Source organism: Bubalus kerabau, chromosome X (assembly GCF_029407905.1).
Source record: "Bubalus kerabau isolate K-KA32 ecotype Philippines breed swamp buffalo chromosome X, PCC_UOA_SB_1v2, whole genome shotgun sequence".
In the NCBI taxonomy this organism is placed as follows: domain Eukaryota; kingdom Metazoa; phylum Chordata; class Mammalia; order Artiodactyla; family Bovidae; genus Bubalus; species Bubalus kerabau.
The window spans coordinates 50,056,805-50,071,532 of NC_073647.1; the positions used below are offsets into that span (position 1 = coordinate 50,056,805).

Here is a 14,728-nt window from a genome sequence, read left to right on the forward strand (position 1 = left end):
TCGGCCTGAGGTCAGGCTGCGCTCGCGTCAGGCACAGGCGTGCCCAGCTCTGTTGCTGCCGAAGCGCGCCTCCACGCCTCCGTCCTGGGAGCCGCCATCTTGCCACTTCCCCTCGCCCGGCCGTCCGCGGGCGTCAATAGCGACTTTCAGCACAAAACAAAGATGGCGGCTGCGGCATCTGGGGAATGCCCGGATGAGGATGCCTCAGACGCGGTTGGCCCCGCCCCCTTTGGAACTGCCCCCCAGGTCGCTGAAGGGACACTCGCCAGAGGAATCGTTTTAACTAGCAGTGGGGACAGGGCACAGGTTGCAGAGAGTGGCTGACGGGAGACACTAAAATCAGGCTTCGGATCGGGGAGCGGACATTTTCCCTCTCCGCACACGTAGCTGGCTCCGGGGAAGCAGCCCGAAGCCCGCCACGGGGGAGCCGGGGGCGGGGCGAGCGTGAGCGATAACGCGGCCTGGCGCGCGACGCCGGGGGTGGAGCCCTCCCAGGCTCCCAGGCCTAACGCCCCGCCCCCAGGTGAGGACGCCGCCGAGACCCCTTCGGCACCCCAAGGAAACTAGCTGGGCTGCCGCGGGCCGGGCCGGCCCCTGCCCCTTTGCCCGCCGGGCGGGCGGCCAGGCTGGCGGTGTTTCAGGCCAGCGGGCGGGCGCGGGAGAGGTCCGTGTCGCCCCGCGTCACCTCGCGTCACCCCGCCCCGCCTTCTTCCCAGAGACCTGGGCCCCGCCCCTCGCGCAGGCGCACTACCGCCTTTAGGGTCCGCCCTTTTTCAAGATTTGAATTTCCCCCAGCAAAGCAAGACAGGCAAAATACCCGGATGGTGATCGCTGGCCTTTTCGCGCCAATACTGTAAGTTCTCACCACAATCTTGAGAGGTGGGTACATCATTTTGATGTTCCAAATCTTGCAGGAGCCCGTCTGGTCGCTGCTCCAAGCTCACTCCCAGACGGTGCAGGCTGCAATGCGCTGCTCTCCGGGATCTTGGAATGACAACAGATGGTTTTTCCAGTTTCTCTCATTTTTATTTGATCTTTACATTCATCAGCCTCTAGCCAAAATTTGGCCTTTCCTGCAACTAAAGTGTAGGTAACAAAGCACGGAGGGTTAACCTGGTGATTGTGTCACCAAGGGAAATGACATCATTTGAGATTATATAGCTTTTCTTTTAGATATCCTGAAAGTTAGCTAAACTGCAAGTTACTACAGAATAACTCATTTGAAATTACTGTAGTTATTCAACCTGCCCATAGATCCTGTAATTTAACATGTTAGTAGAGAAGCACATTTATTACTATATCATACATTATCAAAAATATTTTAATAACTATCTTTAAACATATTAAGTTTGTGTTTTAATTCTCTGTTTTAGTTTATGGATTTGGAAGCATTTGTTTGAGGAGAGGCCAAAGAGTCCTGTGACACAGTCAAGGGACAAGAACCCTCACCTGTGTTTCTGTGCCACCAATTGCCCTAAGTGACCTTGACCATTCATGTCACCTCTCTGGCCAAGTCCTTCCCATCTCAAATAAGGAAGCTGAGCTGCGGGTTCCCAGCAGCCTTGTCCACATGCAGGGATTCTGTTCTCAGAGTTCAAGAATTGCTATGGTAGCTCCTTGGGCATCCAGGTGGCTCAGATTGAGCTCTCCTGCTGGTGTCCTATGGTACAGCCTTCAGACTGGCATCCCCTTACCTGCAGAAAGGGAACAGTGGTTGTCAGGGTGGTCACGGGCACAACAAGCAGTTGTTATAAGGGATACAGGTTAAAGGAGCCACCACTGTGATAGGCGACAGTGGCTCTTGCTTAAATGCATACAGACTGAGAAAGCAGAAGAGTTTAAGGAACACATCTTAACCCCTCAGCCTGGGGATTGTCGGGTTTTGCAGGACTTCCCCCCGCAGTGAGCCCAGAACCAGAGCAGGGGAAAGGGTGATGCTGGTGAGCCCTCAGACCTTCATGTGCCAAGCAGGGGAAACTGGGAAGAACTTTAAGAGTCACGTCACAGGGGTCACAGCAGCTTAGGACTTAGGCCATAAGGGACCTGCCCTGGCCTTTCTAGTGACTTGGGAAGTTAGTTTGCTAACATGTCGCTTTCAGCTTGCGCAAGGGCTCGAGCAACCTCTGCCCAGCGGCCGGAGAGGAGTCCCTTTCTACGCCCTTCCTGGACCTCCTCCTCTAGCAAGCAGACAGTGTCGGACTGCCTGTCCACAGCTCTTCTCCATGCTTGGCTGGTAGACAGGAGGGTCAGGCTAGCACTGGCGGCCTGGGGCCCCAGAAGCCTGGCTCTTCACACCAGGGAGCCAGACCCTGGGTGGGGTCAGGGAAGGACCTGGAGACACCAGGTGAGGCCTCAGCTGGTGTCCCCGTCAGACTCGGGAGCTGAGTGGGGAAGTGCTGGTGCTGGAGAGGAAGTGATAGCTGAGTTGAGGGCTTCAGCAGGCCAGGCAGAGGAGGGCAGGAAGACAGACTATGCCTGGGAACTCACAGGACTGCATGAGCATGGCACTTTGGTGTCTGGCCAAAAGGCTGGGGCGTGATCACATGTGAGCAGAGAACCAGCCACTGAAGGGTGTTAAACAGGGGCAGTCCTCGAGGGGGCTGCTGGGGGCTGCTGTGTGCAGACCACGTGAGTGGTGGCGAGACTGGAAGTGGAAACCCTGGGGGAGGGACAGCCCCCCAACTTAAAGACTCTTCCTTCACCAGAGGCTGCAATGGGGAGGTGCACGACACTGGCACGGGCTGAGATGAGGGTCAGGACAAGGGCTTCAGTTCCTTCGTGGAAATGCTGCTCCCCTTAACAACAGGCTCCCCGGAGGAGGGAGGGGAGTGAGAGGGTCACCATGAGGCCCAGCTGACCACTTCCTGGATCCAGTTAGAGCAATGAAATGGCAAACAGGATGATGACAGAGGAGAGGTGCTAACTTTGTGCTTGAACCAAAATTAGCAGATCTTTGCTAAGCATGGGAGGGAGGGGTCAGGATCAGACCGGGCCCTGCCCTTTCAGGGCCTAAACTGCAGGAGGGGACAAGGGGCCTCAAAAATAAACAGTGGTCTGCATACCTAAGAACTCATGTAGGTCACACAACAACTCTGCTAGGATGTACATCCCCATTCTACAGGTATGCAAACTGAGGCCCAGAAGGGTTAAGGCCCAAAATCACACGGTTAGTAGGTGGGGGAGCTGGGGTTTGACCACAGACAGTTCTTCTCATCCCCACGCCTGTGTGCTTGCCTGCCAGCTTGGCTTTGAGTCATCTTCAGGGCACCAAACCTCTTCTCTTGTTAATATTAATACATTTCTTGGCAACGAGGCCCACTCACACCACAGCTGGCCCTGGAACAGTTGACAATCCATGAAAAGTCCACATTGTTTTTAATTATCTGTCTGCTTCCGTGACTTCAGGAAATGGAAGGTTTTCCTGGGAGCCGAGGACAGAAGGTGATTTTGGAAGGTGTGGCACTTCAGGGGAGGGCGGAGGAGGGGGTGACCCAGGTTGGCAGGCCTGGGGGGACGGCTCCCTCTGCCACCTGGCCTCACACCCACAAAGCAGCCGAGCCCTTCCTTCCTCTCTGCCCCCCACCCAACCTGCCCCACCATTCCCTTGCCTTAGATTCCAGAATCTGGACCACAGCTAATGTCTCGAATTTAACTGGGAATTTAGTTCAAAGGGCTTTGGGGCTGGCTTGGAAAACTCCACATTTGTAGTACCACGGAGGTGAGAAAGCATATCCTGAGTTTTAACAACAGACCTAGGAAAGATTTAAGTCTCTAAATGCAGTGGCTCTAGGGGAACGGAGACGAGGAGCAGGATTTTTTATAATACGCGGATGAAAGAAGAACAGCATAGGTGTCAGGAGAGAGGGTCATGATAAAAACTTTGGTAGAGCCTGAGGCTGAGAATCGGGAAGATGGAGGCGCTTTTTTGGATGGTTTTCTTTCTACCCACACTCTTTTTGTAACCACAAAGGAAGAAGGCAGAACGGGCCTCCACTGGTGCCAACCAATCAGCAGAACCGCTGCCTTCCTCGGAGCCGCTACCTCCACTGGGGCAAGGTCGCAGCATCTGTGTCGGAAATCACGGGGACTTCTTCCTGCTGGCTCAGCTGGGAGGCTGAGGAGTGTTTTGCAAAAAAGAAAAAAAAAAAAAAACCGTTTATCCGAATTCTGAAATAATAGCCGAGGCTGCTGCTATGTGAAGCTCCCCATCCTGGGGCCACACCTAAGGTTCCAGATGAAGCCTGAGTGGGGGCAGGCCCTCTTCCACGTGGCCCTGGCCAGCTGCCTTTGCGTGGCCACTGTCCACACTGGTATTTTCGAACATGTCTCTGTCCAAGTGGGCTATGAGTACTATGCGGAAGCCCCGGTCACCAGCCTCCCTGCCTTCCTGGCCATGCCCTTCAACTCTCTCGTTAACATGGCCTACGTGTTCCTGGGGGTGTACTGGCTGCGGAGCCAGGCACGTGCCCCAGGAGGCCCTGCAGAGAGGTGGAGGGCTCGCTACCTGAAAGACGTCTTTGCAGGCATGGCCCTGGTCTATGGCCCGGTTCAGTGGCTGCGCATCGGGATGCAGACACGGCCCACTGCTGTGCTGGACCAGTGGCTCACCTTACCCATCTTCGCATGGCCGGTGGCCTGGTGCCTCTGCCTGGACAGGGGCTGGAAGCCCTGGCTCTTCCTGGCTGTCGAGGGCCTCTCCCTGTGCAGTTACAGCCTGGCCCTGCTGCACCCGCATGGGTTTGAGTTGGCACTGGGCCTGCACATTGCAGCTGCCGTGGGCCAGGCCCTGCGCATCCAGGGGCGCCACGGCAATGCTTCCTCGGGAACGTACTTGGCTCTGGGCGTGCTCTCCTGCCTGGGCTTTGTGGTCCTCAAGCTATGTGACCATGAGCTTGCGCAGTGGCATCTCTTCCAGCAGCTCACGGGCCACTTCTGGTCCAAAGTCTGTGACGTGCTTCAGTTCCACTTTGCCTTCCTGTTCCTGACAAGCTTACACACCTGCCGAAGGTGCCCGCCTGCAGAGAAGATGCATTCAAGTGTGAGAAGAAGGGGCTTATGACCGCCAGGCCTCTCCCCAGAGTCATCAGTGCTCAGTGTCCTTGGTGTGATGATACGGAAGACTGTCCCTGCCTTTGAAGTTATAGGCTTCAGTATTATGAATATGAGCTTTCAATTTTGTGAAATGTTATACTTTCTGCAACTTACTTGCAAAGGCTTAGAGCAAATATCTAGGGGCCGGGGATGTGGGGGTCATTGTACTAGTCTTGTAATTTTTCTGTGGTTTGAAACTTTTCAAAATAAAATGTTGGGGGAAGTGACCCCAAGAAATCCATCACACTCACAGTTGGCTGGAGAATGGTTGTCTGCTTTGGGATGTTGGCTCCAAGCATGGGCGGGCGACTGGGGGGAAGGGCAAGCTTCTGACCAGTGTGCCGGGCAAGGCACTGGGGTTACCAGTGAGTGTCCCCAGAGGTAGCTGGCTTCAGGGAGACGGAGTCATATTAAACACACACCTAGCAGACTGATGGGGAAATCCAAAGGCCAGAGCACTAGTTCACCGTGACATCTGAGACTGCCAGGCTGACATCAGGTCACATGGAAGCCACACCTCTTCAGATCCTCTGTGGAACAAGGCAGGGTGCATCTAGATGAAGGAACACCCACAAGAAACACAAAAGTTGAGTTCTCAACAGAGTGTTGTTTGGTGGCTCTTCCCTCAGAGCCAGGGGATGACTTAGATGTCCTTAGCAGCTAGGGTTACTGAAGTGTCAAGTGTCTGTCACCCATGGATAAACCCGGGGCCTTTAGGAACCATGATTCCCCTGATGGCATCTCAGGTTCACGGGCCCTGGAGTTGGCCTCTTTTAACCCTGAAGCACGCTTTTCGTGCAGATGATGTCTGAACCAGCAGGCCCATCCAGGGGTGGGCGACCCTGACAGATGCTGAGGACTCTGCTTTGGGCTTGCCCTGTGGAGACCAACTCTCTCTGTAGTCTCTCCTGCTTGTTAACATGTTCCTTAGACACCAGTTTCATTCCCCTGTCACCTGAAAGGCATCTGGTCTTTAAAGACACCAGTGAGGGTGGAGAGGAGAGGATGCCCTGTCCCTGCCAAATGGCTCCTTGGGATGGGCAGCCCACATACATCTGTTCAGTGTCCCCTGAGTGTCCCTAGAGCCTCAAGGGTTGGCCGGTGGACCATTGCCATGACTACCGAGGTGCTTTTGAAACCAGATACCTGGTGCTGGATGTTCTGTCCCAGCTGGCACATCCCCAGTGGGTGGTGGGTCTCAACCAAGTCATTACCTGAAGGATCCAGCCGAGAACCGTCACCTCTGCCCCTCTCCCCAGGAATGGGGCCCGAGGCGGGGCCTGCTGGGCAGCATTTGCCTCAGGAAGCAACTTTGTTCCACAACGATTATCTCAAAGGCTCTGTATGTCCTACAAGAGCACAATGGCCAGGACATCTTGAAGAGGCCAGAGGGGAACATGTGATTTCTCCGATGGCTTGGTTAGAGATGGAGGTGGGAGGGTGGAGGGCCGGGGGAGGACCAGGGTCTGATTGGGGTGGGGGAGGGCGCTCTGACTCCCCTCTGCTCTGCTATCTCTCTCAGAGTTGCCGTTTCCTTCCTTGACAGTGTGAGTCCCCTGAGAACGGGGCTTTGCATAGCCTCATTCATTCCATACCTTTGAGCCACAAACGTATTTAGTTGTTTTTTTATTTTTATTCTTTTTTTTTTTAACCAATTCCCATTTAATAAATAACCCTGAGAACCTTCTGGGTGTTGTTCCACTCCCGTGTCAAGCTGGGTCCCCACAGGAAACAGGTGGCACAGTGAGAGCAGGAGAACTACACACACCACTGTGTGCAGGTGGGGGGAGTGGGTGGGGAACCGCAGGGAGACCCTAGGCAGGGCGGACTCCACCCAAAGGAGAGACCCATGTGGAAGGGACACTTCAGGGGGGCCGAAACCCCCAGAAGCCCAAAGCCACTGCCTCCTGGCAGGCCTCCTACCTAACATGGTCCAGTGAAATACAGGATGACAAATGGTATTTTAGGACCACTGTGTCTCCAGTGCCGCACAACACGTGCTTATAAGCAATGAAAATGTTCATTGCTTATCTCAGATTCAGGTTTAACAGGGTGTCCTGACTTCATTTGCCAAATCAGATGACCCCGCATGAGCCAATCCAACCAAAGCCAGAGGTCTGGAACCTTCCTTCTCTAGCCCGTGTATTTGATCAGCGTTTCTCAAAGGGTGGCCAGCGTCAGCCACGCAGCTTCCTGTATCCCCTCCAGCCCTGGTGAGTCCTGCCTTTTGGGCTGGTCCCAGCCCAGCCCCAGCCCTGTCTGAGATGCCGGAGGACAACAGAGAAGCCAGTGGTTGGCAGATGGGCCCGCTCCCTGCATTTGGCCTAACAATTTAGAGGTTCCCTAGCTGGGTGGGATCTCAGAAAGCATCTGTGCCAACCCCCTCGTTTCACAGAAACTGAAACTCTTAGATGTTCGACTGGGCTGCAGATTTCATCACTGAGCATCAGAAAGGCAGGTGGCCAGCCTCCAGGCCCAAAGCCTCATCCACGGGGCGGCCCCACCTCTCCCAGGAGGTGGTGACTATGGCGTGGCCACCTGGCCCCTTCCTGCCCCCGCCAAAAGTAGTGGTAACGGTTTCACTCTGATCACGCAGGTATCCAGGCTCACAGCAGGGAAGACGAGCCACCCGAGAGCTCAGTCAGGGTTGTAGTGGCCCCGACATAGGACTCACCCCCCCACCCCCACACCTGTCTTTCCCAGTCGGTGCTGGGCATGGCTGCAGCCACATCTACGGGGGCTGCCCTCACCTGACCTCCTGCATTTGTGCCCTGGAGCTTGCCTTCCTCTGAATCAGCCTCAGGGGGCAACTCAGAGGACACCCGGGTTGCCTTTCCCACTGACACTTGTATTTCCCACAAAAACACTGTTTTTGACGGCGGTCAGAGAGGCCTCCCAGGGTCCCCAGCCACAGGCAAGGTGTCACAGGCTTTTTCATTTTGTGCCAATCTGATGGTGGCAAGGCAAGATCTTGCTGTGACTTTAACTCGTGCCCTTCTACGCACACACACGCACACTTGTGCACAACTCGTGCTTGTGCTTTCTATTGAAAGTTAGGATTTGTTCTTGCATAAGTTGTTTATATCCTTTCCTCAGTTTGGACTTTTTCTTCCAAAAGTTTGCAGAAGCTTGTTTTATATTACATTAGTCATTCACCTTTCATATGGATGATACATGTTTTCTTATTCTCATTTGTCTTTTGCTTTTGTGGGCATCTTAAAGGAAGGTGGTTGCAGGTTTTCCCTAGTCATGGATTTCTATATGTCTGTCTTTTTCCTTGTAGCTTTTGGGGTTCTTGTGCACATATCAGATACCTTTGTCAAATCTTAACATCTCTGATAGCTACTTCAGATATTTTGCCTTATAAACATGTATTCTAAAAGTATTCAGAATAAAAATTAAAATAGTTGAAATGTACATTCAGAAACCAACAGTGCTGTCATCACTGTTCACAGGAAGTTCACCGAACTGAACTTGACCAGAGCCGTTCACAGTCACAATACATGGCCGAGAGGAAATGCCCAAACCTCGTGAAACGCGTTTCATCAAAGGCTGGAGGACAAAGGAGGTTTTGTCTCTTGGCACTTAAAATTGGCCGCATCCCACAGGTAAGCATTTCCCTCTCGCCTGTGAAGGCCTCCATGACGGGAAATCTTTGGGTAAATAGAAATGAGGCAATTCCAGTTCCCAAGTGAGCCCCCAGACAGCCATGTAACTAGCCCCTTATCAGCAGGGCTTAGGTTCCTGGTGTTTGCAGGTCCACGTGCCCCTCGAGCCTCTCTTCTAAGTGACCTGGAGGCTGCCCGCCGCCGCCTGGGCTGAACGATGGGGCCCTGGGTCCTTCTAACCATTTTCATGCATTTCTAGTATTTTCTTCCATTTCCTGCTTTTCACTTGGATCCTTGCCCTCCATTGCACTTCAGAACCGCTGACTTCTGGTTTTCCTTGTGCCTCTTCTTTCTTGGCCCTGCCCATCTTCCACTTGGGGCATCTTCCATGGGGTTTGCGCTGCCACTATCTCAGCCATCCCGTGCAGCCTCACAGATCACATCGGGGTCCTGACCCTACTCTCCTACCCCAGAGGCAGCCGCCCTCGGGAGTTCGGTGTAACCCACTCCCTGGCACATTCTGAGACCTTTCCTGGAGGTGGAGGGAGACGAGCAGCCGTGCCCACTGCCCACTGTCACATGCTCTAAACTTCTCTAGATTCACCACGTGGTCCAGAGCCATCTCCTACCGGCTGCAGGACCCGATCTGTGGACGTTTGCCCCCAGGGCTCCTGGGTACCCAGCCGGGGAGTTCCTCCTTTGGTGCTGCTCTCTGGGACTCCCTGCCTACGTGTGAGCACGTCGCTAGAGGATCTGCCCACATGCAGCACGCCTGTGCTCCAGCCACAGTGGTTGCTGAAATGACTGCCTGCCAGAGTCTCTGTGTGCCAAGCATCACCAGCACATGGTGCTGGGAGAAGGGTTGCTGTCTGCTACGTGGATGGCAGCCAGCTAGAACTGCACTGCTTTCTTGCTTGCCTTTCCTGGCTTAAAATTGAAGTTGCCCGGAAAAATCAAACATACAATTACCGTAGGATCCCGGAATCCTACTTGAAGGGGATCTCCCCACCAGAAGGGAAAGTGGGGCCTTGAAGCGATACTTGTCTCCCTGTGTTCACAGCAGCCTTATTCACAATAACTAAAACATTTAAAACAACCCAAGTGTCCGCCGATGCATACTTGGATGAACAGAATGTGGTCCAGCCCCATAACGGAGTGTGATTCAGCCTTCAAAAGACAGCCGCTACACCACCACTGGACCAAGGTGTGATGGTCAGTGAGAGAAGCCAGACACAAGGACAGACACAGTATGACTCCACTTGTATGAGGTGCCTAGAGTCGTCAGACCCTAGACAGAGAGAGGAGGATGGGGAGGGGGCAGAGGCTGGGGTGGGCGGGGGGTGGGGGGAGTTAGAGTCTAATCGGAGTTTCCATTGGGGAAGATGGGCAGTTCTGGGGATGGACACACACCCACATGAACATACTTAGTGCCGCCAACCTGGACACTTAAAAATGGTCAAGATGCTACATTTGATGTTTGTTGTTGTTTAGTAGCTAGGTCGTGTCCGAGTCTTTGCGACCCCATGGACTGTAGCTCACCAGACTCCTCTGTCCATAGGATTTCCCAGGCCAGAATACTGGAGTGGGTTGCCATTGCCTTTCTCCAGGGGACCTTCCAAACCCAGGGATCAAACCTGGGTCTCCTGTATTGGCAGGTGGATTCCTTAGCGCTGAGCCACCAGGGAAGCCCAAATTTGATGTTATCAGTACTTAATTACAGTTTCAAAATCCACATTGCTGTCTGCAGTTCAGGAGCTGGGACACCTTGCATACATTTTGTCCGCCTTCTGTGCCTCAGTTTCACCTCTCATATGAGCACTGGACAAGGTCACATAAAAGTAGGTCACAGGCTTCCCAGCAAGTCCAATTGTCAGAATCTGCCTGGCAATGCAGGGAACACAGGTTTCATCCTTGGTCAGGGAAGATCCCACATGCCACGGAGCAACTAATCCTGTGAGCCAAAACTTCTGGAGCCCACACACTCTAGAGCTTATGCCCCACAACAAGAGAAGCCACTGCACCGCAATCAGAGACAGCCCATGCAGCAACAAAGACCCAGTGCAGCCAAAAATAATAAATAAATCTTAAAAAAAAACCAACAAACCCAGCAGATCAGGAAAGTGTCTGCACAGAACTGGGTGGTGTCCTGCCCACCCTTCCCGCCCCCCCCGGGGCTGCGTCTCTCAGCGGCATTGTAGATGAGGAAACACATATCATTCCAGGGAGGATGGAGGCCTTACTGTCAAGGACAGTAAGTTTAGAGGAGGTAAATGACCTTCAGGTCCGAGGAGGTAGGAAGTGCCCAAGGTAAGACTTGCCCTGCTCTCGGCTGCTACGTTGGTCTTTGTAACTGGAGCCCTTGCTACCATGGCTTGGGAGCCAAATTTCGTTTGGAAAATACATTGAAAAATTCAGATCTGAATGACATAACATGTAATTCATGTTCTTTTGTGTTACTTTTGATAACTTTTTTTTTGGCTATGTGGCTTGTGGGATCCTAGTTCTGTGACCAGGGATCAAACCTGAGACCCCCCCCCACTGCATTGGAAGTGTGGAGTCTTAACCCCTGGACCACTAGAGAATGCCCCAATTCACACTGTTAATGAGTATGTTTCAGTGTGTTTAGTTCATTCACAGGGCTGTGCTGGGACAGGGGCTGATTTTCTGTTGAATTGTTGGAGGACTGGACACACCATTCCTACCACAGTGCACAAGGTTTTCGATTTCTCAACATCCTCACCACCACTTGTTACTGATTCTTTTTTTTTTTTTTCAATAATTTTTGACTGTAAGCCTCCTAGTGGGCATGATACAGGGTCTCATTGTGGTTTGAACATACATGCTTAATTTCAAAACCCTCTAATCAGCGCTATACTGTGTCATGGGGCACCTCAGCTTTTCCGGAGAACACCCTGACCTTGCCCGGCAGCCATCTGAAATGTTTATCATTTGCAACTCTTTGTCCTTGCCGTTCAGATGGGCTTTCTTTCCAGATTGTTCTTCATAGTGTACAACCCAAACAGGTGGGGGAGCTGAGAGTGTGACATCCACAATGAGCTGAGCCAGCCCCACAGGGTGTGCGGGCGGAGGGGGGGGGGTCGCTTCTGTGGTGGCCGACACAACAAACAACAGATGTCAACTCTGAGAGCACTTCAGATAGTGGGACTGTCAGAGATTATAGACATTGTCACACTGCATCCAAACCACAACTTCCAGGCATATGCTGTTTACTAGACACTCACCTAAAACATATGTCTGTGGAAAGATCACATGTGAGGGAAGGAGAAAAACAAGATCTACTTGGCACCTAAGAACCAAGAGGGAGCTGGTGTAGTTATATTAATATCAGACAAACCTACAACATTTTAGGAATATGTTAAAATAGTTTCAAAATATATAAAGCACAAATGGACAGAACTCCATGGAGAAATAGACACATCTAGCACCTTAGAGGGAGGTTTCTATGGGCTTTCCTTGAAGGTGTTGCAGGAAGGGGGACCCCCTTCCAGGGCCCAAAACTAGGCTCTTGTCTAACACTCGGAAATGAATTGTCCGAGGAGACACATGTGCTGACAAAGCAAGAGATTTTATTGGGAGAGGACACCCAGGTGGAGAGCGGTAGGGTAAGGGAACCCAGGAGAACTGCTCTGCCGCATGGCTCGCAGTCTCGGGTTTTATGGTGATGGGATTAGTTTCTGGGTGGTCTTTGGCCAATCATTCTAATTCAGAGTCTTTCCTGGTGGCACACGCATCACTCAGCCAAGATGGATGCCAGCGAGAGGGATTCTGGGAAGTGGATGGACACCCAGGTGTCTCCTTTCGACCTTTCCCGAACTTTTCCGGTTGGTGGTGGCTTATTAGTTCCGTATTCCTTATCAGGATCTCTTGTTATAAAACAACTCATGCAAATGGATACTATGGTTCCTGGCCAGCGTGGGCAGTTTCAATCAGTGTGCTTCCCCTAACAACTCCCCCCTGAGAGACTTCATACTCAAGATACTTCTTGGGAATTGGGGCGGAGGTCTCTTTCTTCTGTAACTTCTTCCTGCTGTGCATGGGCGTAGGCCTGCCTAGCAGAGCAGAAGTCTCTCTCTACCAGATCTAACTCAAGGTAGTTTTGGCCTGAAACCAGCATTCACTCTTATAATAACAGCAATTTAGTTTGAAACTGTTGGCCCCTCTCAGAGATGAAATAGACAGGGGCCAAACAGGAGACCTAACAGGATGGTCATCTCTGGTCCCCGGAAACAGAAGGCAACATTTGGGGTGAGGGTTGCAGGATTTGTGACCCTTTTTGATTGGTTGGTGGTGAGGCAATAGAGCTGTGCCCCAGGAATTTTGTGTTCAGTCTGAAGTTACCATCCTCCACCTGGGTGGGGGCTCAAAGACATTGTTATGCATATTTCTTTGAGTAGGAACCAGGACTCTGTCTGGAGGCTGCCTGGTCCAGGAACTAAGATCTCCCAAGATGCCTGGTGCAGCCAAAAAGAAAAAGACTTAGAACTACAGTAATAGAAAGAAGGAAATAATAAAACTGGTGGCTGACAGTGAAAGTGGTATTTAAAGTAAAATTTACAACTTTATGTGCTTACATATCTGCATTATTTTTACTGAGCCAAAACATACTAAGTGTAACCACTGGAACTTTCCATACACACAGCGGAGGCGCCATCAAACTCAGCCCCAAAGCAAACTCTCCAGATTCCTTTTGCAGTTCTAGACGTTGGTATGAAAGGAAGCTCACAGTGACATCCATACCCAAATAGGCATGTCCATTCCTTTTTATCACTGAGCAGCAGTCTGTGATATGGAGGTCCCGCAGCTCTGTCAATGGGCATTTATTTAGTTTGTTTCAAGCTGGGGGATCATAGGAGAATAGCTGCCGTGGACATGCAGGTACAAGTCTTTGTATGGATATGGACTTGTGCATTCCTTGCTTTTTGCTATACACCTAGAAGGGGAATGGGCTTCCCTGGTAGCTCAGTTTGTAAAGAATCATCCTGCAATGCAGGAGACTCCGGTTTAATTCCTGAGTCAGGAAGATCAACTGGAGAGGGGATAGGCTACCCACTCCAGTATTCTTGGGCTTCCCCTGTGGTTCAGCTGGTAAAGAATCCGCCTGCAATGTGGGAAACCTGGGTTTGATCCCTGGAGAAGGGAATGGCTACCCACTCCAGTATTCTGGCCTGGAGAATTCCATGGAGTGTATAGTCCATGGGGTCGCAAAGACGACTGAGCGACCTGCACTGCACTTAGAGGGGGAATGGCTGGCTGAGGGGGGCTGGGTAGGTGAAGTTCAAGTTGGTAAGAAAAGTGGCTGGCCAAGGTTGCGCCGCGGTTGGCTCCACTCCCTTGCCGACACTTGGTATGACCAGTCTTTTTAGTGTTAGTCATCTTGGTGTGTGTGTGCACAGCCATGTCCTTGCAGTCTTCTCAGGCGTTTCCCCGGCGACCGACGAGGCTCAGCAGGAGGCGGGGGCGGGACTGTGCAAGGAAGGGGGAGGGGGAGGGGGAGGGAGGAGGCGGGGAGAGGCCCGCAGGGAGGAGCGCCGGCCCGCTGGCCCCAACCGCCGGACCCGCCGGCCGGCGCGGGGTGTCTTCCGCTTCTGAGCGGTGGCCTCGCCCAACCTCTCTGCCAACTTGGCTACGGACACCTCCGACACTGACCCCAGAAGAAAGAGAGCAAAAGGGGAGAGTTGTCAAATGCATCCTTTCTGGCTTTTCAGAAACGGGTCGTGCCACTGTATTCCAGAAAGTAAAGACAAGCTTCCAAGTGCGTCTAATGAAACTGAAAGAACCTTCCTGAGAGTGGCACACAGGCCGACTCCCCGTGGTTCTCCCTCCTGGGCTCAGTTCCAAGAGTCCAGGCCGGGCGGGGTGCTCCGTGGATACTTCTGGCCTGACTGATGGTCTGACCTGGTTTCCAGACTTGACAAAGAATCCCTACCCACCCCGCCAAAAACAAACACACCACAAAGAAAACCTCAGATTCTTTGCACCAAAATATTGGTGCACAGTTCAAAAATTAA

General features: G+C 52.5%; 1 protein-coding gene across 4 annotated transcripts; it reads left to right on the forward strand.

Annotated features, from left to right (window-relative positions):
- The first annotated feature begins 134 nt into the window (after positions 1 to 134).
- TMEM187 (transmembrane protein 187) lies at positions 135 to 5,326 on the forward strand. 4 transcript variants are annotated; one of them, XM_055562957.1, is made up of 2 exons: positions 135 to 879; positions 3,971 to 5,326. In XM_055562957.1, exon 2 carries the CDS (start codon positions 4,235 to 4,237, stop codon positions 5,057 to 5,059), a length of 825 nt encoding a protein of 274 aa, XP_055418932.1. In that variant the 5' UTR covers positions 135 to 879; positions 3,971 to 4,234; the 3' UTR covers positions 5,060 to 5,326. The 4 variants fall into 4 exon arrangements, with proteins under 4 accessions (XP_055418932.1, XP_055418931.1, XP_055418933.1 ...); XM_055562956.1 differs by having other exon boundaries at positions 3,975 to 5,326; XM_055562958.1 differs by having other exon boundaries at positions 135 to 853.
- Positions 5,327 to 14,728: the final 9,402 nt, after the last annotated feature.

What these genes read in the sequence shown, in the direction of transcription:
- TMEM187 (XM_055562957.1), top strand. Translation starts at nt 4,235, where the DNA reads ATGAAGCCTGAGTGGGGGCAGGCCCTCTTCCACGTGGCCCTGGCCAGC.